The sequence below is a fragment of the Eleginops maclovinus genome, chromosome 4 (genome assembly GCF_036324505.1).
Source record: "Eleginops maclovinus isolate JMC-PN-2008 ecotype Puerto Natales chromosome 4, JC_Emac_rtc_rv5, whole genome shotgun sequence".
In the NCBI taxonomy this organism is placed as follows: Eukaryota; Metazoa; Chordata; class Actinopteri; order Perciformes; family Eleginopidae; genus Eleginops; species Eleginops maclovinus.
The window spans coordinates 1,133,751-1,157,535 of record NC_086352.1 but is presented as its reverse complement, the minus strand read 5'-3'; the positions used below and the strand labels follow the sequence as shown (position 1 = coordinate 1,157,535).

The 23,785-nt window shown below is 48.3% G+C and overlaps 2 protein-coding genes across 2 annotated transcripts; one reads left to right on the top strand and one right to left on the bottom strand.

Annotated features, from left to right (window-relative positions):
- Positions 1–316: 316 nt before the first annotated feature.
- capn1b (calpain 1, (mu/I) large subunit b) lies at positions 317–21,736 on the bottom strand. Its single transcript, XM_063882511.1, has 22 exons — positions 21,110–21,736; positions 20,171–20,411; positions 19,889–19,958; positions 18,621–18,739; positions 18,039–18,172; positions 17,296–17,464; positions 16,980–17,063; positions 16,699–16,784; positions 16,295–16,369; positions 16,013–16,173; positions 15,650–15,819; positions 15,536–15,547; positions 13,446–13,657; positions 13,252–13,291; positions 13,082–13,147; positions 12,712–12,769; positions 12,460–12,524; positions 12,275–12,343; positions 12,116–12,194; positions 8,517–8,630; positions 1,010–1,068; positions 317–869 (listed from the first exon to the last, which is right to left on the bottom strand). The coding sequence occupies exons 1-22, from the start codon at positions 21,523–21,525 to the stop codon at positions 843–845; spliced, it is 2,526 nt and encodes an 841-aa protein (XP_063738581.1). The 5' UTR covers positions 21,526–21,736; the 3' UTR covers positions 317–842.
- LOC134863800 (protein FAM200A-like) lies at positions 2,893–5,776 on the top strand. The gene is made up of 2 exons (XM_063882513.1): positions 2,893–5,157; positions 5,296–5,776. Exon 1 carries the CDS (start codon positions 3,073–3,075, stop codon positions 5,152–5,154), a length of 2,082 nt encoding a protein of 693 aa, XP_063738583.1. The 5' UTR covers positions 2,893–3,072; the 3' UTR covers positions 5,155–5,157; positions 5,296–5,776.
- Positions 21,737–23,785: the final 2,049 nt, after the last annotated feature.

Genomic DNA, 23,785 nt, shown 5'->3' with positions numbered 1-23,785 from the left:
GGATGTACTGCAGGGTAGCTGCTGGATGTACTGCAGGTGAACTACAGTCTGATTTAAGGGAGATTATATTTACCATCATTAATCCAGATCTGTAAAGTAACTAAAGGGGTTAAATACATGTAGTGGAGTAAAAGTACACAGAAGCATAAAATAGAAAAACTCAAGTGAAGTACAAGTACCTCTAAATTGTAGTTCTTCAATAAATCTCAGGTGAACGCCTCCCAGAGCTCTGACTGACAGGCAGCTCCGTCTCATTATGACATGATTCAATAAATACTTCAATACATGATTCAATAAATACATGAATACTTCAATACATGATTCAATAAATACTTCAATACATGATTCAATAAATACATGAATACTTCAATACATGATTCAATAAATACATGAATACTTCAATACATGATTCAATAAATACATGAATACTTCAATACATGATTCAATAAATACATGAATACTTCAATACATGATTCAATAAATACTTCAATACATGATTCAATAAATACATAAATACTTCAATACATTAATTAATACATAGATAAATACATGAGTGAAGGACAGTGCAGAGGTGCTGCAGGTACTCTGTGTATTACTGTAGTATTACTGCAAGTACTCTGTGTATTACTGTAGTATTACTCATATATTACTGCAAGTACTCTGCAGTATTCCTGTAGTATCTCTGCAGTATCTCTGCAGTATTCCTGTAGTATCTCTGCAGTATCTCTGCAGTATCTCTGCAGTATTCCTGTAGTATCTCTGCAGTATCTCTGCAGTATTCCTGTAGTATCTCTGCAGTATTCCTGTGTTTTCCCACAGTCTCTTGGCCGGTCTGCAGACGCTCATCCACTCATGCTGATGCAGAGCCACTGAGGAGGAGAGCAGCTGTTAGTCATGCTGTGACACTTACAGATATAAAACATAATAAAAAGAAATATTTCAATATTTAAATACAAAAACTATAAAAACATGTGAAAGTCTTCAGATCATAATGTCATCATGTCCTCACCTCGGAGACGTTCAGTGTCACGCTCCCTGTCCCACCGGTGTCCAGCGCCTGGAACGCTCCTGAGGAAACACCACAGAAGAAGAAGACTCAGCAGGAAGCACGCATCTGTCGGCCATGTGACTCACTTTGTGCCGCAGCTCAAGTGTGAGTGTAAGATAAGATAAGATGTACCTTTATTAATCCCGGTGGGGAAATTTGAGTGTTTAATCAGTGACAGAGAGGAAAAACAGGACAGGTCCACACAGGATATGAAACACACATTTAAAATAAAATATATCTATACAGCGGGTAAAATGAGTATTGAACACGTCAGCGTCTCTCTCAGTAAATAGATCTCTACAGGTGCTGTTGACATCAGATGTTCATCAGCTGTCGGTAACAACCCATGCAATCCACACATGCACAGAATCAAACCATAGCTGTCCATACATTAAGTGATGTGTATTGAAATGGAATGACACAGGGGAAAAGTACTGAACACATGAAGAAAGGGAGGTGCAAAAAGGCATGGGAAGCCAAGACACCAGCTGAAGTCTGTCAGTGATTAGAGAGCAGTCCTGCCCCTCGTCAGTGCAAATGAATATCAGCTGGTTCAGTCCCAACTGATGGCCCATAAAAAGGTCTCTCATTACCGAGGTGTCACACAAGAAAGATCTCATGATGGGTAAAAGCAAAGAGCTCTCTCAAGACCTTCACAACCTTACTGTTGCAAAACAAACTGATGGCATTACAGATTTCTGAACTCCTGAATGTTCCAGCCATAGACTGTATATATTGATGGACAGAGGTTCGTCCGTTAAAAGTGAAGCAAGCGCTAGTCCAGAGCCCCCTGGTGGCTGGCTGCAGTACAATGCGTAGCTCCGCCCATTCCCATGTATTTTCAATGGGCAAGTAACCAACTTTCTATGTCACTTTTCTCACCTAAAACAAATTTTGCATCCACAACTTTTTATTCGAAAAAATAGCTTTCAAGGTGCTTCACATCACACCATTTTTCTTTTTCCCGAGAAATTATTTTCTTTAATGTTATTTTAATAAATATAAAAGGGGCGTGGTTACACTTTGATTGACAGTGCAGCCGCTTGCAACCTCCTTCAACATTTCATTTCATTCAGAGTAGCTGTAGGCTCGGCTGTAGTGGTGTTCTTTTGTCAGGCAACTCATATTGGTTTTATTTGCTGTTATTACTTTACATTTATATATTGACAGTCATGTCGTGTTGTGCTGTTGATTGTACTAACAGGCCATCTCAGGGGAGCTCTGTGCAGTTTTTTCGGTAAGTGAATATTAACTTAATATTAGCTAGCGAACTCATTAAAATGACGGTAGCGATAGCTTAGCCGCTAACGTTAGAAAGTTAACTTAATTTGACAGTAATCTATAGATTTTCGGACATCCTTGAAAGGATTATGGTCATATACCAACGAAAAACAGATAGATTTGTATGTTGAAGACGCTCGAAACATCGAGATTTCTAATGAGAAAAAAGTTAACGTTAACGTTTAAATATTCTAGGCTGAATATTTAATGACAGCTGTCACAAACACAGACAAGAGGTTTGTTTTACATACGTTACACTTACCGGAGAAAATCCAAATACCCAGACCGAACTGGGCACTGTAGTTTCAGCCAGTTTAGCCCCAGAGAGTCGGACTCGGCCTGTGTGTGTGGTGGGGAACGGACGGAGAAGGGGGCGTGTTTCACTCGATGAGTGGGCGGGTCTGATCGCGACCTCCTCTTCACTGCGCATGCTTCAGATTCTACTGCTCAAGCGTACTTCGAACTGGCTCCAAATTTTCAAAGATGGCGTCGCCTCGGTTGCTTCAATTTTACAGGAGTTTTCAACCGGTGGTCCGCGGACCCCTGGTGGTCCGCGGCGGCATTGCATGTGGTCCGTGACAAGAGCCTATGTTGATCAGTTCACCATTGTTTTTTTTTAATATAAATTCGCTTTGATATTTCAACACATTTCCAGAATACCGTTACATATCGTGAAAAATATGTTTAAAATAATATAAAGGAAATTCAAGCTGACAGAATGTAGCCTTGCGCCTATCCAGTCTATGGTAGCCTGTGATTCGCTAATGGTAATGAGTTGCGTCGCTAACCTCACTTATTATTCATTACGTACAGTCTTGCGAGCAAAGTTGACACACATTTATAAGCATAGCCGACGAGAGTATTTTAAGATAGGTTGTAGTACAGCAAACATTTGTTACATATGTACTAGTCTAGCTATATATCTAGCACCAATGGATCGTTTTGTAGTGAGGAAAGTGCCAGAGGGACAGGCTGCCATGACAGAGGGTCAGGCTGCCACGACAGAGGGACAGGCCGCCACGATAGGGCAAGGACAGGCTTCCGAAGCGTCAACTTCGCAAAAAAGACGACAAAGAAAATACAATGAGGAATATGTTAAATATGGATTCACAGTGACGACAGACAGAGCAGGAGAGGAGGTACCACTGTGTTTCGTATGTTCAACAATTCTCTGTAATGAAGCTATGAAGCCGTCGAAACTTACGCGGCATATGGAGACGCATCACGTCCACTTGAAGGCCAAACCCGTTGAGTACATGCAACAGATGTTGCGTGATTTCAAAGGACAGCAGGCTACCATGAGGAAGAGTGCAAAAATAAATGAAAACGCACTGAAAGCATCGTATCTGGTCGCTCTCAGGGTTGCAAAAAGTAAGAAGCCCCATACCATTGCAGAGCAGCTTATATTGCCAGCAGCCATAGATATGTGCAGAGCTATGGTAAGCGAAGAATGTGCCAACAAATTAAAAACTATTCCGTTGTCAGACAACACAATCGGAAGACGAATTGGGGAAATGGCAAATGATGTCAAAGACCAGCTGATGGCAAAACTTCAGACAGTTCTGTTTTCCCTTCAAATCGACGAGACGACAGATGTTACTAATGATGCGCAACTGTTAACATTTGTGCGATACGAGGACAGTGGCACTATGTGCGAGGAATTTCTTTTTTGCAAACCACTGCCCGGGCGAACTACCGGTGTAGAAATATTTAAAGCACTGGACGATTTTTTCACGGAGCACAATATCTCGTGGCAGAGGTGCGTTGCATTATGCAGCGATGGGGCCCGAGCCATGAGTGGCAGCAAGACTGGACTGTTTGCGCATGTAAGGAGGGTGGCTCCGGGGGTAATTTGGACACACTGCCTGATTCATAGAGAGGCTCTCGCCTCCAAAGATCTCAGTGTTGAGCTCAGTGGTGTGTTTGATGTCGTTGTCAAGACGGTCAACTTCATAAAACGAAACGCATTGAATACACGCCTGTTTTCATCCCTATGCCATGACTTGGGAAGTGAACACAGCTCTCTCCTTTATCATTCAGAGGTGCGTTGGCTGTCTCGCGGCGCTGTGCTCGCCCGTGTGTTTGAACTACGCGGAGCTATCTACGAGTTCTTGTGCGAGAAGCATTCTGATCTGGCTTCCAATTTCAACGATAGTTACTGGTTAACTAAGCTGGCGTACCTCACAGATGTTTTTGCAGAGCTGAACAAGTTGAACAGCTCCATGCAAGGGAGAGATGCAAACGTCATGCAGCTCTACGAGAAGCTCGACGCATTTGTGAAAAAAATGTCAAAGTGGATCGAACGAGTGGAGAGCAATAACTTGGCGATGTTTCCTTCAGTTGAGGAATACCCTGACAGCACTGACATCAACGACACTATATGTGAGCATTTGAGGAAGCTTGTGCGTCAATTCGCAAAGTACTTCACTGATTCGGAAGAGTGGCGCCGTGACAGCAAGTGGATCCTGCTCCCATTCAGTGACGATGCATCAGTAGGGTCAAGTCTGACGGCTGTGGAAGAGGATAAGCTGATTGAGATGTCCACAGACTCTGTCAGGAGGCATATGTACGACACACAGCCCCTTGTTAAATTCTGGATAAGTTGCCAGACAGAATTTCCACAGCTTGCTGCAAAAGCAATGAGGTGTCTTTTGCCCTTTCCAACCACATACCTGTGTGAGAGTGGTTTTTCTACACTGGCGTACTTAAAGAATAAGTACAGGGCTAGGCTTGATCCAGAGAATGACATGAGACTGTCTCTGTCTACCATTTCGCCACGAATAGACAGGCTGTGTGGACTTCACCACGCCCAGATATCACACTGACAGGTAGGCCTAATTCTCCCATGTTTTCACTGTTACGACCCTGGCGGGTTTAGGCCCCGCCCTGTGTTAATGGTAAGCCTGTTCTCTCTCCCTGCTTTTCTCAATCTCTCTCTGCTTTTCTCAATCTCTCTGTCTCTACAGCAGGTGATTGGTGACAGGTCTGTCCTGGCTGGGTTATAAAAGCCCTGACCAGCCAGCAGTTGAGGCTGCCTTGGTCTTCATTTGTTGGATTTTGGTTCTCCGGTGTTGTTGGATTTTTGTTCTCCGTTGTTGTTTTGTCACACACCTAGACTGACTTTGCATGACATTTTTAGTTACTTTTCCCAATACTGAATTGCACAACACTTTATTATTCTTTATTCTTTCTTTAAAATAATCTTTAATTTAATTTAATTTAATAAATCTACTTTTATTATTATAAAATCTGCGTGGCCTCTCTTTCATGTTTCATGCATTGAGCTATGCATGTAACACCAAATACACACGCGCACGCGCAGGCACATCAGTGGGCCGCGGATTGCTTTCTAGTCCGAATGGTGGTCCCTGGGACAAAACCAGTTGAAAACCCCTGCTATAGAACACAGCTGAATGGAGCCACTCTGTCCATCTATATATACAGTCTATGGTTCCAGCACTGTTGGGGCCTGAATCCGGAAGTGGAAAGATCATCCTCCCACCACAAACCAGCCACGACCAGGTGCTCCTCGCAAGATTTCTGACAGAGCAGCTTGATGTGTCCGGTTACTGTCAGGGGGTCTCATGGTGAACCCCTTGGTGTGCAGTCCGGTTACTGTCAGGGGGTCTCATGGTCAACCCCTTGGTGTGCAGTCCGGTTACTGTCAGTGGGTCTCATGGTGAACCCCTTGGTGTGCAGTCTGGTTACTGTCAGTGGGTCTCATGGTGAACCCCTTGGTGTGCAGTCCGGTTACTGTCAGGGGGTCTCATGGTGAACCCCTTGGTGTGCAGCCCGGTTACTGTCAGTGGGTCTCATGGTGAACCCCTTGGTGTGCAGTCCGGTTACTGTCAGGGGGTCTCATGGTGAACCCCTTGGTGTGCAGTCCGGTTACTGTTAGTGGGTCTCATGGTGAACCCCTTGGTGTGCAGTCCGGTTACTGTTAGTGGGTCTCATGGTGAACCCCTTGGTGTGCAGTCTGATGGCTACAGGCTCAAAGGAGTTCCCCAGCTGTTAGTGCTGTGCCGAGGGGGGAGGGTTATCCAGGATACTGTCCAGTGTCCTCCTCGTCCTCCCCTCAGCCACCTCCTCCAGATTGTCCAGTTTAACTCCAACTACAGAGCTAGCCTTCCTCACCAGCTTGTTCTGCCTGTCTGCATCCCTTTGGTTGGTGTTCCCCCCCAGCACAAAGAAGAGCACACTGGCCCCCACAGACCGGTAGAGCGTCTGCAGCAGCCTCGTGCACACGCTGAAGGACCTGAGTCCCCTCAGGAGGAACAGCTTGCTCTGTCCCTTCCTGCAGAGAGCATCAGTGTTGTCTCTCCAGTCCAGTATATTGTTCAGGTGCACTCCCAGGAACTTGTAGCTGTTCACCACCTCCACCTCCTCCCCCCTGATGGTGATGGGTTTTAGAGACCTCTTCGTGCTCCGCCTGAAGTCCACCTCCAGCTCCTTAGCCCTGCTGATGTTGAGCTAGAGGTGGTTGTTGTCACACCAGCCTACGAAGTCCTCCACCAGGGCCCTGTACTCCTCCTCGTTGTCATCTGTGATGCAGCTGACGATGGAGGAGTCATCGGAGAACTTCTGTAGGTGGCATGAGCCGGAGTGGAAGCGGAGGTCAGAGGTGTACAGGGTGAACAGGAAGGGTGACAGCGCAGTTCCTCGGGGGGCTCCAGTGTTGCTCACATCAGACCCGCTGCCCTGCAGTCTGACATACTGAGGTCTGCTGGTGAGGTAGTCAGTGATCCAGGCCACCAAGCTGTGATCCACCTGCATCAGGGACAGCTTCTCAGAGGGCAGGTGTGGCTGGATGGTGTTGAAGGCGCTGGAGAAGTGGAACAACAGGGTTCTTAGTGAGCTGTGCGGCTTCTCCAGGTGTGAGTTGGCTCTGTGCAGCATGTAGAGAGGGCCTCCTCTACACCGATGTGGGACTGGTAGGCAAACTGTAGAGGGTCCAGGGAGTCACACACAAGGGGTTTGAGATGCTGCAGGATCAGTCTCTCAAAGATCTTCATGACAGGAGAGGTCAGAGCTACAGGCCTGTATCTCCTGGAGGGCTGGGGCATGTTTTCTTGGGCACCGGGACAATGCAGGAAGTCTTCCAGATCTGACGCCCCTTCATCAGCTCCAGAGAGAGACTGCAGAGCTGCTGAAAGCTCCTGCTGACTGTCCAGCGCAGAAAACTGTCCTGTGCCAGAGAACCCCTGCTGCCCTGTTGAGCTGGAGATGGGGAGATCAAACCTGTTGAAGAACAGGTTCAGCTCATTCTCACCTTCAGGGGTCCCCTCCATAGCCGTGTTTGACTGTTTGGAGCCTGTGATGTTCATCACCCCTCCCCACACCTGGTAGAGCTGTATTCCTCCTTAACATTGGCATACAGCAGGTCCAGTGTCTTATTGTTCCTAGTGCCACCGGTCACACACTGGGTGAAGTTTGAAAGACTTTTGGAGACTTTCAGATGAATGCACTGGGGTGCCCGTATGTACCCCCCGCGTGGAGGAGTGGAGGACATCATGCGCCTGCGACGCTGCAGCACTTGGTGGGATGTAAACAACAACAGCGATGGCGTGTGAGAACTCCCGAGGTAAACAGTACGGCCTCAAACTCAGCGCCAACAGCTCAATGTCCGGAGTACTAATACTGTCCTTTACCGATACGGTTCCTGGGTTACACCATCGTGTGTGAATAAAGACGGCCAGTCCTCCTCCTCTCTTCTTGTCTCTGTCGGCTCGAACCACAGTGAAGCCGTCCGGCTCCACCAGACAGTCTGGTGTTTCCCCGTTAAGCCGTGTCGTCCGTCTGTGTCTGCGTATTACTGCTGGTAAATCCCTCGGTGGTGCTGCAACTCGGCCCCGGAGGGAGAGGAGCGCTTCTCTTGAGTAAGAGATAGTCCTGCCATCGTTATCCATCGAAAAGTGGTAAAAACCCTACCTATAATATATACAAGTTGGGAATCAATGTCCCAACACTGACAATGAGATTAAGAACAATAAAAAGTAGCAGTAGTGCAGAGAACACAGAGCAAAGAGAAGAAGAAGGAAACTAAGGAGAGCTTCTTAAACAGGCTGCCACTCACTGCAGCGCCTAGTAAACAATGTGGGTGTGAGCCTCTGTCTGTCTGTCTGTCTGTCTGTCTGTCTGTCTGTCTGTCTGAGCGTGTATGCGTGTGTGCGTGCTTGTGTGTGCATACTGAACATGGCCTCCAGTTTGACCAGGCAGCAGGTGAAGTTGTCGAAGTCGATGACCTCGTTGTCGGCGTACCGAGCGACCAGCATCTGGAGCACCTGGGTGTTCAGTCTGAAGCCTGCGGACACAGACACACCTCAGGGTCAAAGGTCACTCACATCCTGGAAGAGGACCACATCCTGTGGACAATGAGACTAAAGACACTCAAAGACACTCAGATAGACTAAAGAGACTCAGAGAGACTAAAGAGACTCAGAGAGACTAAAGAGACTAAAGAGAGACTAAAGAGACTAAAGAGAGACTAAAGAGACTAAAGAGACTCAGAGAGACTAAAGAGACTAAAGAGAGACTAAAGAGACTAAAGACACTCAAAGACACTCAGATAGACTAAAGAGACTCAGAGAGACTAAAGAGACTCAGAGAGACTAAAGAGAGACTAAAGAGACTAAAGAGAGACTAAAGAGACTAAAGAGACTCAGAGAGACTAAAGAGACTAAAGAGAGACTAAAGAGACTAAAGAGACTAAAGAGACTAAAGAGACTAAAGAGACTCAGAGAGACTAAGAGACTAAAGAGACTAAAGAGACTAAAGAGACTCAGAGAGACTAAAGAGACTCAGAGAGACTAAAGAGAGACTAAAGAGACTAAAGAGAGACTAAAGAGAGACTAAAGAGACTAAAGAGAGACTAAAGAGACTAAAGAGACTAAAGAGACTAAAGAGACTAAAGAGACTCAGAGAGACTAAAGAGACTAAAGAGACTAAAGAGACTAAAGAGAGACTAAAGAGACTAAAGAGACTAAAGAGAGACTAAAGAGAGACTAAAGAGAGAGACTAAAGAGAGAGACTAAAGAGAGAGACTAAAGAGAGAGACTAAAGAGAGAGACTAAAGAGAGAGACTAAAGAGAGAGACTAAAGAGAGAGACTAAAGAGAGAGACTAAAGAGAGAGACTAAAGAGAGAGACTAAAGAGACTCAGAGAGACTAAAGAGACTAAAGAGACTAAAGAGACTCAGAGAGACTAAAGAGACTCAGAGAGACTAAAGAGACTCAGAGAGACTAAAGAGACTCAAAGAGACTCAGAGAGACCAAAGAGACTCAGAGAGACTAAAGAGACTCAAAGAGACTCAGAGAGACTAAAGAGACTCAGAGAGACTAAAGAGACTCAGAGAGACTAAAGAGACTAAAGAGAGAGACTAAAGAGACTCAGAGAGACCAAAGAGACTCAGAGAGACTAAAGAGACTCAAAGAGACTCAGAGAGACTTAAAGAGACTAGAGAGACTAAAGAGACTCAGAGAGACTAAAGAGACCAAAGAGACTCAGAGAGACTAAAGAGACTAAAGAGACTCAGAGAGACCAAAGAGAGACTAAAGAGACTAAAGAGACTTAGAGAGACTAAAGAGACTCAGAGAGACCAACGAGACTCAGAAAGACTAAAGAGACTAAAGAGACTAAAGAGACCAAAGAGACTCAGAGAGACTAAAGAGACTCAAAGAGACTCAGAGAGACTTAAAGAGACTAGAGAGACTAAAGAGACTCAGAGAGACTAAAGAGACCAAAGAGACTCAGAGAGACTAAAGAGACTAAAGAGACTCAGAGAGACCAAAGAGAGACTAAAGAGACTCAGAGAGACTAAAGAGACTCAGAGAGACTAAAGAGACTCAGAGAGACTAAAGAGACTCAGAGAGACCAAAGAAACTCAGAGAGACTAAAGAGACTAAAGAGACTCAGAGAGACTAAAGAGACTAAAGAGAGAGACTAAAGAGACTCAGAGAGACCAAAGAGACTCAGAGAGACTAAAGAGACTCAAAGAGACTCAGAGAGACTAAAGAGACTAAAGAGACTCAAAGAGACTCAGAGAGACTAAAGAGACTAGAGAGACTAAAGAGACTCAGAGAGACTAAAGAGACCAAAGAGACTCAGAGAGACTAAAGAGACTAAAGAGACTCAGAGAGACTAAAGAGAGACTAAAGAGACTAAAGAGACTTAGAGAGACTAAAGAGACTCAGAGAGACTAAAGAGACTCAGAGAGACTAAAGAGACTCAGAGAGACTAAAGAGACTCAGAGAGACCAAAGAAACTCAGAGAGACTAAAGAGACTAAAGAGACTAAAGAGACTCAGAGAGACTAAAGAGACTCAGAGAGACCAAAGAGACTCAGAAAGACTAAAGAGACTAAAGAGACTAAAGAGACTAAAGAGACTCAGAGAGACTAAAGAGACTCAGAGAGACTAAAGAGACTCAGAGAGACCAAAGAGACTCAGAGAGACTAAAGAGACTAAAGAGACTCAGAGAGACCAAAGAGACTCAGAGAGACTAAAGAGACTCAGAGAGACTAAAGAGACTCAGAGAAACTAAAGAGACTAAAGAGACTCAGAGAGACTAAAGAGACTCAGAGAGACTAAGGAGAGACTAAAGAGACTCAGAGAGACCAAAGAGACTAAAGAGACTCAGAGAGACTAAAGAGAGACTAAAGAGACTCAGAGAGACTAAAGAGACTAAAGAGACTAAAGAGACTAAAGAGACTCAGAGAGACTAAAGAGACTCAGAGAGACTAAAGAGACTCAGAGAGACTCAGAGAGACTAAAGAGAGACTAAAGAGAGACTAAAGAGACTCAGAGAGACTAAAGAGAGACTAAAGAGAGACTAAAGAGACTCAGAGAGACCAAAGAGACTCAGAGAGACTAAAGAGACTAAAGAGACTCAGAGAGACTAAAGAGAGACTAAAGAGAGACTAAAGAGACTCAGAGAGACCAAAGAGACTCAGAGAGACTAAAGAGACTAAAGAGACTCAGAGAGACCAAAGAGACTCAGAGAGACTAAAGAGACTCAGAGAGACTAAAGAGACTCAGAGAGACTAAAGAGACTCAGAGAGACCAAAGAGACTCAGAGAGACCAAAGAGACTCAGAGAGACTAAAGAGACTAAAGAGACTAAAGAGACTCAGAGAGACTAAAGAGACTCAGAGAGACTAAAGAGACTCAGAGAGACTCAGAGAGACTCAGAGAGACTAAAGAGACTCAGAGAGACTAAAGAGACTCAGAGAGACTAAAGAGACTCAGAGAGACTAAAGAGACTCAGAGAGACTCAGAGAGACTAAAGAGACTCAGAGAGACTAAAGAGACTCAGAGAGACTAAAGAGACTCAGAGAGACCAAAGAGACTCAGAGAGACTAAAGAGACTCAGAGAGACTAAAGAGACTCAGAGAGACCAAAGAGAGACTAAAGAGACTCAGAGAGACTAAAGAGACTCAGAGAGACTCAGAGAGACTAAAGAGACTCAGAGAGACCAAAGAGACTCAGAGAGACTAAAGAGAGACTAAAGAGACTCAGAGAGACCAAAGAGACTCAGAGAGACCAAAGAGACTCAGAGAGACTAAAGAGACTCAGAGAGACTAAAGAGACTCAGAGAGACCAAAGAGACTCAGAGAGACTAAAGAGAGACTAAAGAGACTCAGAGAGACCAAAGAGACTCAGAGAGACCAAAGAGACTCAGAGAGACTAAAGAGACTCAGAGAGACCAAAGAGACTCAGAGAGACTAAAGAGAGACTAAAGAGACTCAGAGAGACTAAAGAGACTCAGAGAGACTCGGGACTGATGAGACTCACCCCCGTTCTCCAGAGCCAGACGCATCTCGTAGGAGCTCATGCAGCCGGATTTGTCCAGATCAAAGTCCCGGAAGATTCCCTGCAGAGGAAGATGTTCACATCAAAGTAACTCTGAACCTGATGCAGAACTTCAGCTCGGTTCTCCTTTGCAGAACATACCAGCCACTTCCGGATCTTGTTCCAGAGGATTTGAAACTCCAACAGGCCGAGGCGGGTGCTGCCGTCTTTCTGATCTGAAGTCAAGGTCCAAGCTTTTCCCTTCAACACATGAAGAACACACAGCCGAACCAGCAGAGCGTTACCCTATACTTTCCTGTGTAAATGAGGAGGATCTGAGAGGATACGTCCATGAGGCTGACCATCGCTCGACATGACTCGCTACTGAAGCCGTCCGTCTGCAGGTCTCTGTCTGAGGAACCACAGAAGAAGAAGCCATGTCACTGACTCGGGTTCATCACATATTAAACACTGTTAGCTGTTAGCACCTGCTGTCAGCACCTGATGTTAGCACCTGATGCTAACACAGCTGAGGTACAGATTGGAAACTGTAGAATTCTACAGCTGGACAAACACATCTTGAAACTCTGAGGACTTACGTTTGGACACTACTCGGTTGAGGATGGTCCTCAGCTCTTGCACCGAGATCTCCATGTCCTGATGTCAGAAATGTATATTATATTTAAACTTTAAGGAGACATTCATCATCAAATAGGAAGTAACCAGAATCAGTTCACGTCTCGTTTCATCACTTCATCTCTGAATGAAATCTGAGAGACCCCTGCAGACCCTGAAGAAACTAATATTTTTTACATCAACCCTCTCACACCGACATATCTATATATATATATATATATATATATATATATATATATATATACTATATATATATATATATATATATATATATATATATATACGTATAATACTGTCAGTACTCCTCAGAACTTGTCAGTAAATCAGACTCACGTCTCCGGACAGCTGAGCAAACATCGACCTGAAAGAATCATCGATGTCATCTTCCGAGATCTCCACCTGTTGAGATGAACAACAGCAAACAGGAAACAGTCAGCAAATTCCATAAAAGTGGATTCCATTTTTCTTTCTATGAATTGTGATTTAAATTTCTTTTTTTTTACCTCTTGTTCTAAGTTAGCCTCCACTTTGTCGTCCATCTCCCTGCACACACACACACACACACACACACACACACACACACACACACCACACACACACACACACACACACACACACATACACACAGTATGTCAGTACATTGGTTGTTTTTTCATATGATATTTGATAACCACCAGAGATCTCCACAAGGACTCACGTGGTGTCGGCCCTTTTCTCCGTGAAGACCCTCAGCACGAAGTCGGCCTCCTTGGATGGCTCGAAGGTGGACGGCACCACCAGGTATTCTCCGGGCGGGAGGCGGAGCCTTGCGCTCACCTCCCGCAGGTTGATGAAGGTCTCAGAGCGAGCGCAGGACGAGTGGTGCAGGAAAAAGTCCTTCTTCATGTGGACGCTGGGACAGCCTACGTACTGACGGACAGACAGGGTTACTGACAGCATTACAAATAGGGATACAGACGGGGTTACAGACGGGTTACCGATGGGGTAACAGACAGAGTTCCAGACGGGGTCACAGACAGTGTTACAGACGGGGTCACAGACAGCGTTACAGACGGGGTCACAGACAACGTTACAGACGGGGTCACAGACGGGGTCACAGACAGCGTTACAGACGGGGTCACAGACGGGGTCACAGACAACGCTACAGACGGGGTCACAGACAGCGTTACAGACGGGGTCACAGACGGGGTTACAGACAGCGTTACAGACGGGGTCACAGACAGCGTTACAGACGGGGTCACAGACGGGGTTACAGACAGCGTTACAGACGGGTTACAGACAGCGTTACAGACGGGTTACAGATGGGTTACAGATGGGATACAGACGGGTTACAGACGGGTTACAGACGGGTTACAGATGGGTTACAGATGGGATACAGACGGCGTTACAGACAGCGTTACAGACAGGGTTACTGACGGTGTCACAGACAGTGTTACAGACGGGGTCACAGACAGCGTTACAGACGGGGTCACAGACGGAGTTACAGACGGGGTCACAGATGGGTTCCAGACTGACTTACAGACGGGATTACAGACGGGGTTACAGACAGCGTTACAGATTGGTTGCAGACGGGTTACAGATGGGTTACAGACTGGTTGCAGACGGGTTACAGATGGGTTACAGACGGGTTCCAGACTGACTTACAGACGGGATTACAGACGGGGTTACAGACAGCGTTACAGATAGGTTACAGACAGAGTTACAGACAGAGTTACAGATGGGTTACAGACGGGTTACAGATGGGTTACAGACGGGTTGCAGACGGGTTACAGACGGGTTACAGACGGGTTCAAACGGGTTGTAGACGGGTTACAGACGGGTTACAGACGGGTTACAGATGGGTTACAGACGGGATACAGACGGGTTACAGACGGGTTACAGACGGGATTACAGACGGGGTTACAGACAGCGTTACAGATTGGTTACAGACGGGTTACAGATGGGTTACAGACTGGTTGCAGACGGGTTACAGATGGGTTACAGACGGGTTCCAGACTGACTTACAGACGGGATTACAGACGGGGTTACAGACAGCGTTACAGATAGGTTACAGACAGAGTTACAGACAGAGTTACAGATGGGTTACAGACGGGTTACAGATGGGTTACAGACGGGTTGCAGACGGGTTACAGACGGGTTACAGACGGGTTCAAACGGGTTGTAGACGGGTTACAGACGGGTTACAGACGGGTTACAGATGGGTTACAGACGGGTTGCAGACGGGTTACAGACGGGTTACAGACGGGTTCAAACGGGTTGTAGACGGGTTACAGACGGGTTACAGACGGGTTACAGATGGGTTACAGACGGGTTGCAGACGGGTTACAGACGGGTTACAGACGGGTTCAAACGGGTTGTAGACGGGTTACAGACGGGTTACAGACGGGTTCAAACGGGTTGTAGACGGGTTCAAACGGGTTACAGACGGGTTCAAACGGGTTGTAGACGGGTTACAGACGGGTTACAGACTGGTTGCAGACGGGATACAGACGGGTTACAGACTGGTTGCAGACGGGATACAGACGGGTTACAGACGGGTTCAAACGGGTTGTAGACGGGTTACAGACGGGTTACAGACGGGTTACAGACTGGTTGCAGACGGGATACAGACGGGTTACAGACTGGTTGCAGACGGGATACAGACGGGTTACAGACGGGTTCAAACGGGTTGCAGACGGGTTACAGACAGAGTTACAGACGGGTTGTAGGCGGGTTACAGATGGGTTACAGACGGGTTGCAGACAGAGGCAGAGATATAGAGACTGATCAGACTGAAGGCTGACTCACCTCCTCAGGGATCTGTGAGAGGAAACACAGAGAGTCAGATTACTAACTGCTGATCACTTGCAGCACATTCATCATTTTGTGTTTATATTTATTATTGTTGTTGTTGTTGTTGACCTGGTACACAGCGAAGCCAATGGTGTGCATGTCCTGGCCATAGCGGCGGTGGCGGCGGCGGTCCTTCTGCATCAGAGCCACCAGCACGCTGCATGACTTCTCCTCGTCCTCTGGGTCATCGTCCTCCTCCAGCAGACACACCTTAAACTGAGGGTTGATCCAGAACGTATCTGCAGGGGGCAGAGCATCATGGGTAATGTAGTCTCTTTCTGCTGGGGGCAGAGCATCATGGGTAATGTATTCTCTATCTGCTGGGCTGAGGTAGTTCACAATTTTCTACTTAACCTTTAATTTATTTCAGAACTGAAACAGTTACTTTAACCCATTTTTAAATCATGTCAGAGTTTAGGACTTATTCCTCACTGGGATGGTTCCTGCACCCCCCTGCGGTGCTGCCCCTCCTCCAGCCCCCCTGGAACAGGGACGAGCTCCAGCAGCTAGAAGCCTCTGAGCTGAGAGTGTCAGGGGTCAGATTACAGATCTCCAGACGGGAAAACTGACGCAGGAAGTCCTGGAATGACATCCTGAACCACAGACAGAGAGACAGCTTATAGTGAGTTCTGGTTCAGGCTGACCAGGGACCAGCTCCTGGTTCTGCTGCTATAGACTGAAGACTCTGGTCCTAACATGAACCTCTTCACCTACCAGAACTCTCCGTCCTCCATCTGACAGAGCAGCTCGTCTTTCTCTGCAGAATCAACGCTGCTCCACTCTGAGGAGCTGACACACACACACAGACACACACACACACACACACACATACACACACACACACACACACATACACACACACACACACACACACACACACACACACACACAGACACAGACACACACACACACACACACACACACACACACAGACAAACACACACGCACACACTCACTCGGTGAAAGGTGTTGAACAATCTTTAATGTGCAGAGAGCTCACCATCACCTGAACACAAATACAGTTTAAACTGGTCCGTTAAAACTGTCATAACACACACACACACACACACACACACACACACACACACACACACACACACACGCACACACATGCACACCTGTCGCTCCAGGCTCCGGTCCACTCCACCTGTCCCCAGGGGTTCCTGATCCGGATCAGAATCTTGTGTTGACCACGGTACTCCACCTAAAAAGAAACAGAGGGGGATTAGTGTGTGTGTGTGTGTGTGTGTGTGTGTGTGTGTGTGTGTGTGTGTGTGTGTGTGTGTGTGTGTGTGTGTGTGTGTGTGTGTGTGTGTGTGTGTGTGTGTGTGTGTGTGTGTGTGTGTGTGTGTGTGTGTGTGTGTGTGTGTGTGTGTGTGTGTGTGTAAATGTGTGTCACCTGTCTGAGGGACGTCACAGAGTAGGCGTGACCTTTCACCAGCTTCCTGAAAGTCACAGCCTCCATGTCCACAGCACTGCTGATCTGAGGGGGGGGGGGGGTTAGAAAACAGCTGATGCCAAACAGAGCATCTTATTATCTGCTAATAACACGTCTTATTATCGTTACGGTTAATGTATTAGCACAGGCACTAAGCAGCCAGGGAATCCTAGATTTTTACAGGACTGCAGATCCACTTAGCCTCACATGCCCCCCCCCTTTCCTCAGGCCCCCAGTAACAAACACTCCCATGTATTTCTGTAGAGGAGGGACTGACATCGATGGAGCAGCCGATCAGCGAGCCTCGGCTCAGCGCCCGGCCAATGATGCTCTGCAGATCCCGCTGAGCTTCCTTCAGATCGAAGCTTTCACACATTCCGCCGGTGAAGTCCTCAAAACCCTCAGACGTGCTGCCACCAGACAGAGCCTCGTAGGACCCGCACAGCCTGAAACACACAGGAAACACAGCAAACACACAGTAAACACACAGTAAACACACAGCAAACACACAGCAAACACACAGTAAACACACAGCAAACACACAGCAAACACACAGCAAACACACAGCAAACACACAGCAAACACACAGTAAACACACAGTAAACACACAGCAAACACACAGTAAACACACAGCAAACACACAGCAAACACACAGCAAACACACAGTAAACACACAGTAAACACACAGTAAACACACAGCAAACACACAGCAAACACACAGCAAACACACAGTAAACACACAGTAAACACACAGCAAACACACAGTAAACACACAGCAAACACACAGCAAACACACAGTAAACACACAGCAAACACACAGCAAACACACAGCAAACACACAGCAAACACACAGTAAACACACAGTAAACACACAGCAAACACACAGCAAACACACAGCAAACACACAGTAAACACACAGCAAACACACAGCAAACACACAGCAAACACACAGCAAACACACAGCAAACACACAGCAAACACACAGTAAACACACAGCAAACACATATAAAAATCTCGTACTTGGCGTAGGCTTTCTCCAGCAGAGCGCTCCAGAACTCCCTCCCCTCAGCAGAGTGAACGAACAGCAGCTTCCCTTCTCTGACCGGCAGCCGGTCGTCGATCACAACGTCCACCCACTCCCCGAACTGCCAGAACTACAGAAACAGAGAGGACTTTTACTTTGAAATTCTCTCTCCTAACTGCCAGAACTACAGAAACAGAGAGGACTTTTACTTTGAAATTCTCTCTCCTAACTGCCAGAACTACAAACACAGAGAGGACTTTTACTTTGAAATTCTCTCTCCTTACTGCCAGAACTACAAACACAGAGAGGACTTTTACTTTGAAATTCTCTCCCCGAACTGCCAGAACTACAGACACAGAGAGGACTTTTACTTTGAAATTCTCTCTCCTAACTGACAGAACTACAGACACAGAGAGGACTTTTACTTTGAAATCCTCTCTCCTTACTGCCAGAACTACAGACACAGAGAGGACTTTTACTCCTGCGTCACCTGGACGCATTGTGAGCAAGTGAGGCTTGTGCCCAGGTGAAGGGGCGGGGGCCTGTGGATAGGTAAAGAGGCTCAGGTGCAGACTCACCTGGAAGTGGAAGATGCCGGCGTACTGATGCTGGAAGCTCTGTCCGAAAGGAACCACGCGATGCAGCAGACGCTCGTTTAGAGTCAAAGAGCCGATCGCTGCCAGCAGCCAGCAGTCTCCTACACACACACACACACACACACACACACACACACACACACACACACACACACACACACACACACACACACACACACACACACACACACACACACACACACAGTAAACACACATGTAAAATCTTGCAGAAAACATGCAGCAATAAAACAGGTCTTCTTTAGTGACGCCCTCGCTCTCTCTTCCTCTGTCTGTCACCCGACCTGAGCGTGGGGTATGAAGCAGGTTACCTGAGGGGATGAAGATGATGGAGCCTGGTACCTGAGGTGATGGAGCCTGGTACCTGCGGTGATGGAGCGGGGGTACCAGAGGTGATGGAGCGGGGTACCAGAGGTGGTAGAGCGGGGTACCTGAGGTGATGGAGCGGGGTACCTGAGGTGGTGGACCGGGGTACCTGAGGTCGTGGAGCGGGGTTCCTGAGGTGGTGGAGCAGGGTACCAGAGGTGATGGAGCAGGGTACCTGAGGTGATGGAGCGGGGTACCAGAGGGGGGTACCTGAGGTGATGGAACAGGGTACCAGAGGGGGGTACCTGAGGTGATGGAGCGGGGTACCTGAGGTGGTGGAGCGGGGTACCTGAGGTGGTGAGGTGGTGGAGCGGGGTACCTGAGGTCGTGGAGGGGGTACCTGAGGTACCTGAGGTGTTCACGTCTCCTCCACCATAACTGGACCTGATTTATTAACGAGAGGTGTGTCTCCTAGAGGGTTCCAGGAAGCATGCGACAGGCCCTTGCTGACCATCAGCTGATCCATTAGCAGACTCTGATGGTCTGTGGGGACAAGCTAATGCTAAGCTAGATGCTAACATCAGCACTTTAAGCAAATGTTTCCTGTTGGCTCCGTCCATACAAATCAATCAAGCCGAGTCAGCGCCTCTGCAGAACTCTGTGCTCTATGGTTCCTCAATGAGATCCCGGCAGCAGGAGAGGTATTAGAGTTATTAACGATAACAAGCTGAACCCAGCAGACCCCTTTTACTGGTTCCTCTGCTCTCCTGAGTCTTTAAACCCTGGTTCTGTTTGACCATAAAGGCGTCTTTTATCCTGGGTTCTCGGGGCCTGGTGGAACCGGTTCACCTCTGAGGGAGGTTGAACGCTTGCCAAACATTAATGTTAATGAGCTGGATGCAGGTTTTGATACATCAGGGACTCACCGAGTGCGCCCTGACAGACGTCCGTCCTCGAGGCTCCGCCCACGATGAACTGCGGGTTCTCCGTCATCTCCTGAAGCAGCAAATCAGAGAGAGAGTGGTACAGTTCATACTCACACACTTAATTTATCCTCAGCTACATTTCCATCTCACTATCATCCAGACTCTGCTGTCAGTATGTTCTGTCCGTCTTTCAGCTGGAACATTCAACTATCAGCTCATGATTCTGTGCAATCAGGTGCTCTAGGTTCTGTAGGTTCTGGTTCTGTAGGTTCTGGTTCTCACCGGCGGTCTCTTCCACTCCACGCCTCTGGTCTTGGTGCTGTAGGGGGCGAGGTCCTTGAAGCCCAGTGCGCCAGGTTCTGCGGGGAACATGGGGTCCTGGAACAGAACCCCGCTCTGCAGACAGTCCTCCTGCAGAACCCTGAAGTCTTGGCTCTGGTACCGCAGCGCCTCTTGCACCGAGCCCAAACCTGCAGCCCGGAGCCGGGAGTGCTGGAGGCGGGCAGACACGCCGCAAATCATCCTGACAAACAATACAGGATACAGTATAAGCCCCGCCCCTCAATACAGTATAGGCCCCGCCCCTCAATACAGTATAAGCCCCGCCCCTTCAATACAGTATAAGCCCCGCCCCAATACAGTATAAGCCCCGCCCCTTCAATGCCATATAAGCCCCGCCCCTCAATACAGTATAGGCCCCGCCCCCTCAATAAGGTATACAGTATAGACCCCGCCCCTCAATACAGTATAAGCCCCGCCCCTTCAATGCAGTATAAGCCCCGCCCCTCAATACAGTATAGGCCCCGCCCCCTCAATACCGTATACAGTGTAGGCGCCACCCCCTCAATACAGTATACCGTTAAGCCCCGCCCCGTCTATACAGTGAGCATGTCATGGTGTCCCTGGGCGAGACCCCCCCCATGCTCCTGTGATTGTCCTCAGTGGTGATGTATGTCAGTCTCTTGGATAAGAGCGTCTCTCATGTGACCTGTGATGTGATTCCTGAGTGACAGCAGAGAACATGTTGCCCTCTGACATAAAACAGCCCTACAGCATGATGACCTGCAGGGGGTCTTCTATGCCCTCTGACATAAAACAGCCCTACAGCATGATGACCTGCAGGGGGTCTTCTCTGATTAGTTAATAATCAGGGTGACGTCACAGTTTTGCTGATTCAGCATGAAATCAGTGCAAACAGCTGCCCAGTAAACACACACTCACCTGGGGGTGGTCTCAGAGTCTTCAGGCTCTGATGGAGGCTCTGATGGAGGCTGTGATGGAGGCTGTGATGGAGGCTGTGATGGAGGCTCTGATGGAGGCTCTGATGGAGGCTCTGATGGAGGCTGTGATGGAGGCTGTGATGGAGGCTCTGATGGAGGCTCTGATGGAGGCTCTGATGGAGGCTGTGATGGAGGCTGTGATGGAGGCTGTGATGGAGGCTCTGATGGAGGCTCTGATGGAGGCTCTGATGGAGGCTGTGATGGAGGCTGTGATGGAGGCTGTGATGGAGGCTCTGATGGAGGCTCTGATGGAGGCTGTGATGGCAGTAACAGCAGTGAACTGCAGGCTGGATATAAACAGGCTGCAGTCTGCAGTGTAGATCCGCCCTCATTGGGGGGTGGGGGCGTCCTCAGCATCAGCACAGTTAAAGGTACACACACACACACACACACACACACACACACACTGATGGTGTTTGAATGATCTGTTTGTTTCAATTTCTTGAAACTCCTATTATTCCGTCCTCACTGTTTACAAAGACATCATGTATCTTCCAGCAGAGATTTATATTCATGTGTAACTCCCTCCTCCTTCAGCCCTCCTCCTTTAGCTCTCCTCCTTTAGCCCTCCTGCTTCAGCCCTCCTCCTTTAGCCCTCCTCCTTCAGCCCTCCTCCTTTAGCTCTCCTTCAGCACTCCTCCTTCAGCCCTCCTCCTTTAGCTCTCTTTCAGCCCTCCTCCTTTAGCTCTCCTCCTTTAGCTTTCCTCCTTTAGCTCTCCTCCTTCAGCCCTCCTCCTTTAGCCCTCCTCCTTTAACCCTCCTCCTTTAGCCCTCCTCCTTTAGCTCTCCTCCTTTAGCCCTCCTCCTTCAGCCCTCCTCCTTTAGCCCTCCTCCTTCAGCCCTCCTCCTTTAGCCCTCCTCCTTTAGCCCTCCTTTAGCTCTCCTTCAGCCCTCCTCCTTCAGCCCTCCTCCTTTAGCCCTCCTCCTTTAGCCCTCCTTTAGCTCTCCTTTAGCCCTCCTCCTTCAGCCCGCCTCCTTTAGCACTCCTCCTTCAGTCTCCTCCTTTAGCCCTCCTCCTTTAGCCCTCCTCCTTTAGCTCTCCTTCAGCTCTCCTCCTTTAGCCCTCCTCCTTTAGCCCTCCTCCTTTAGCCCTCCTTTAGCCCTCCTTTAGCTCTCCTTCAGCCCTCCTCCTTTAGCCCTCCTCCTTTAGCCCTCCTCCTTCAGCCCTCCTCCTTCAGCCCTCCTCCTTCAGCCCTCCTCCTTCAGCCCGCCTCCTTTAGCCCTCCTCCTTCAGCCCTCCTCCTTCAGCCCTCCTCCTTTAGCTCTCCTCCTTTAGCCCTCCTGCTTCAGCCCTCCTCCTTTAGCCCTCCTCCTTCAGCCCTCCTCCTTTAGCTCTCCTTCAGCACTCCTCCTTCAGCCCTCCTCCTTTAGCTCTCTTTCAGCCCTCCTCCTTTAGCTCTCCTCCTTTAGCTTTCCTCCTTTAGCTCTCCTCCTTCAGCCCTCCTCCTTTAGCCCTCCTCCTTTAACCCTCCTCCTTTAGCCCTCCTCCTTTAGCTCTCCTCCTTTAGCCCTCCTCCTTCAGCCCTCCTCCTTTAGCCCTCCTCCTTCAGCCCTCCTCCTTTAGCCCTCCTCCTTTAGCCCTCCTTTAGCTCTCCTTCAGCCCTCCTCCTTCAGCCCTCCTCCTTTAGCCCTCCTCCTTTAGCCCTCCTTTAGCTCTCCTTTAGCCCTCCTCCTTCAGCCCGCCTCCTTTAGCACTCCTCCTTCAGTCTCCTCCTTTAGCCCTCCTCCTTTAGCCCTCCTCCTTTAGCTCTCCTTCAGCTCTCCTCCTTTAGCCCTCCTCCTTTAGCCCTCCTCCTTTAGCCCTCCTTTAGCCCTCCTTTAGCTCTCCTTCAGCCCTCCTCCTTTAGCCCTCCTCCTTTAGCCCTCCTCCTTCAGCCCTCCTCCTTCAGCCCTCCTCCTTCAGCCCGCCTCCTTTAGCCCTCCTCCTTCAGCCCTCCTCCTTCAGCCCTCCTCCTTTAGCTCTCCTCCTTTAGCCCTCCTCCTTCAGCCCTCATCCTTTAGCCCTCCTTCTTCAGCCCTCCTCCTTCAGCCCTCCTCCTTTAGCCCTCATCCTTCAGCACTCCTCCTTTAGCCCTCCTTTAGCTCTCCTTCAGCCCTCCTCCTTCAGCCCTCCTCCTTTAGCCCTCCTCCTTTAGCTCTCCTCCTTTAGCCCTCCTCCTTTAGCCCTCCTCCTTTAGCCCTCCTCCTTTAGCCCTCCTCTTTCAGCCCTCCTCCTTTAGCTCTCCTCCTTTAGCTTTCCTCCTTTAGCTCTCCTCCTTCAGCCCTCCTCCTTTAGCCCTCCTCCTTTAGCCCTCCTCCTTTAGCCCTCCTCCTTTAGCTCTCCTCCTTTAGCCCTCCTCCTTCAGCCCTCCTCCTTTAGCCCTCCTCCTTCAGCCCTCCTCCTTTAGCCCTCCTCCTTTAGCCCTCCTTTAGCCCTCCTTTAGCTCTCCTTCAGCCCTTCTCCTTCAGCCCTCCTCCTTTAGCCCTCCTCCTTTAGCCCTCCTTTAGCTCTCCTTTAGCCCTCCTCCTTCAGCCCGCCTCCTTTAGCACTCCTCCTTCAGTCTCCTCCTTTAGCCCTCCTCCTTTAGCCCTCCTCCTTTAGCTCTCCTTCAGCTCTCCTCCTTTAGCCCTCCTCCTT

Bases quoted from the DNA above. Each gene is read 5' to 3' on its own strand.
- LOC134863800 (XM_063882513.1), top strand. From the start codon at position 3,073: ATGGTAGCCTGTGATTCGCTAATGGTAATGAGTTGCGTCGCTAACCTC.
- capn1b (XM_063882511.1), bottom strand. From the start codon at position 21,525: ATGCTGAGGACGCCCCCACCCCCCAATGAGGGCGGATCTACACTGCAG. The intron at 16,370-16,698 runs GTGTGCATGTGT...TGTGTGTGTCAG, and splicing joins ACCGGAGCCTGGAGCGACAG to CTCCTCAGAGTGGAGCAGCG. The intron at 16,174-16,294 runs GTAGGTGAAGAG...TCTGTGGTTCAG, and splicing joins ATGGAGGACGGAGAGTTCTG to GATGTCATTCCAGGACTTCC.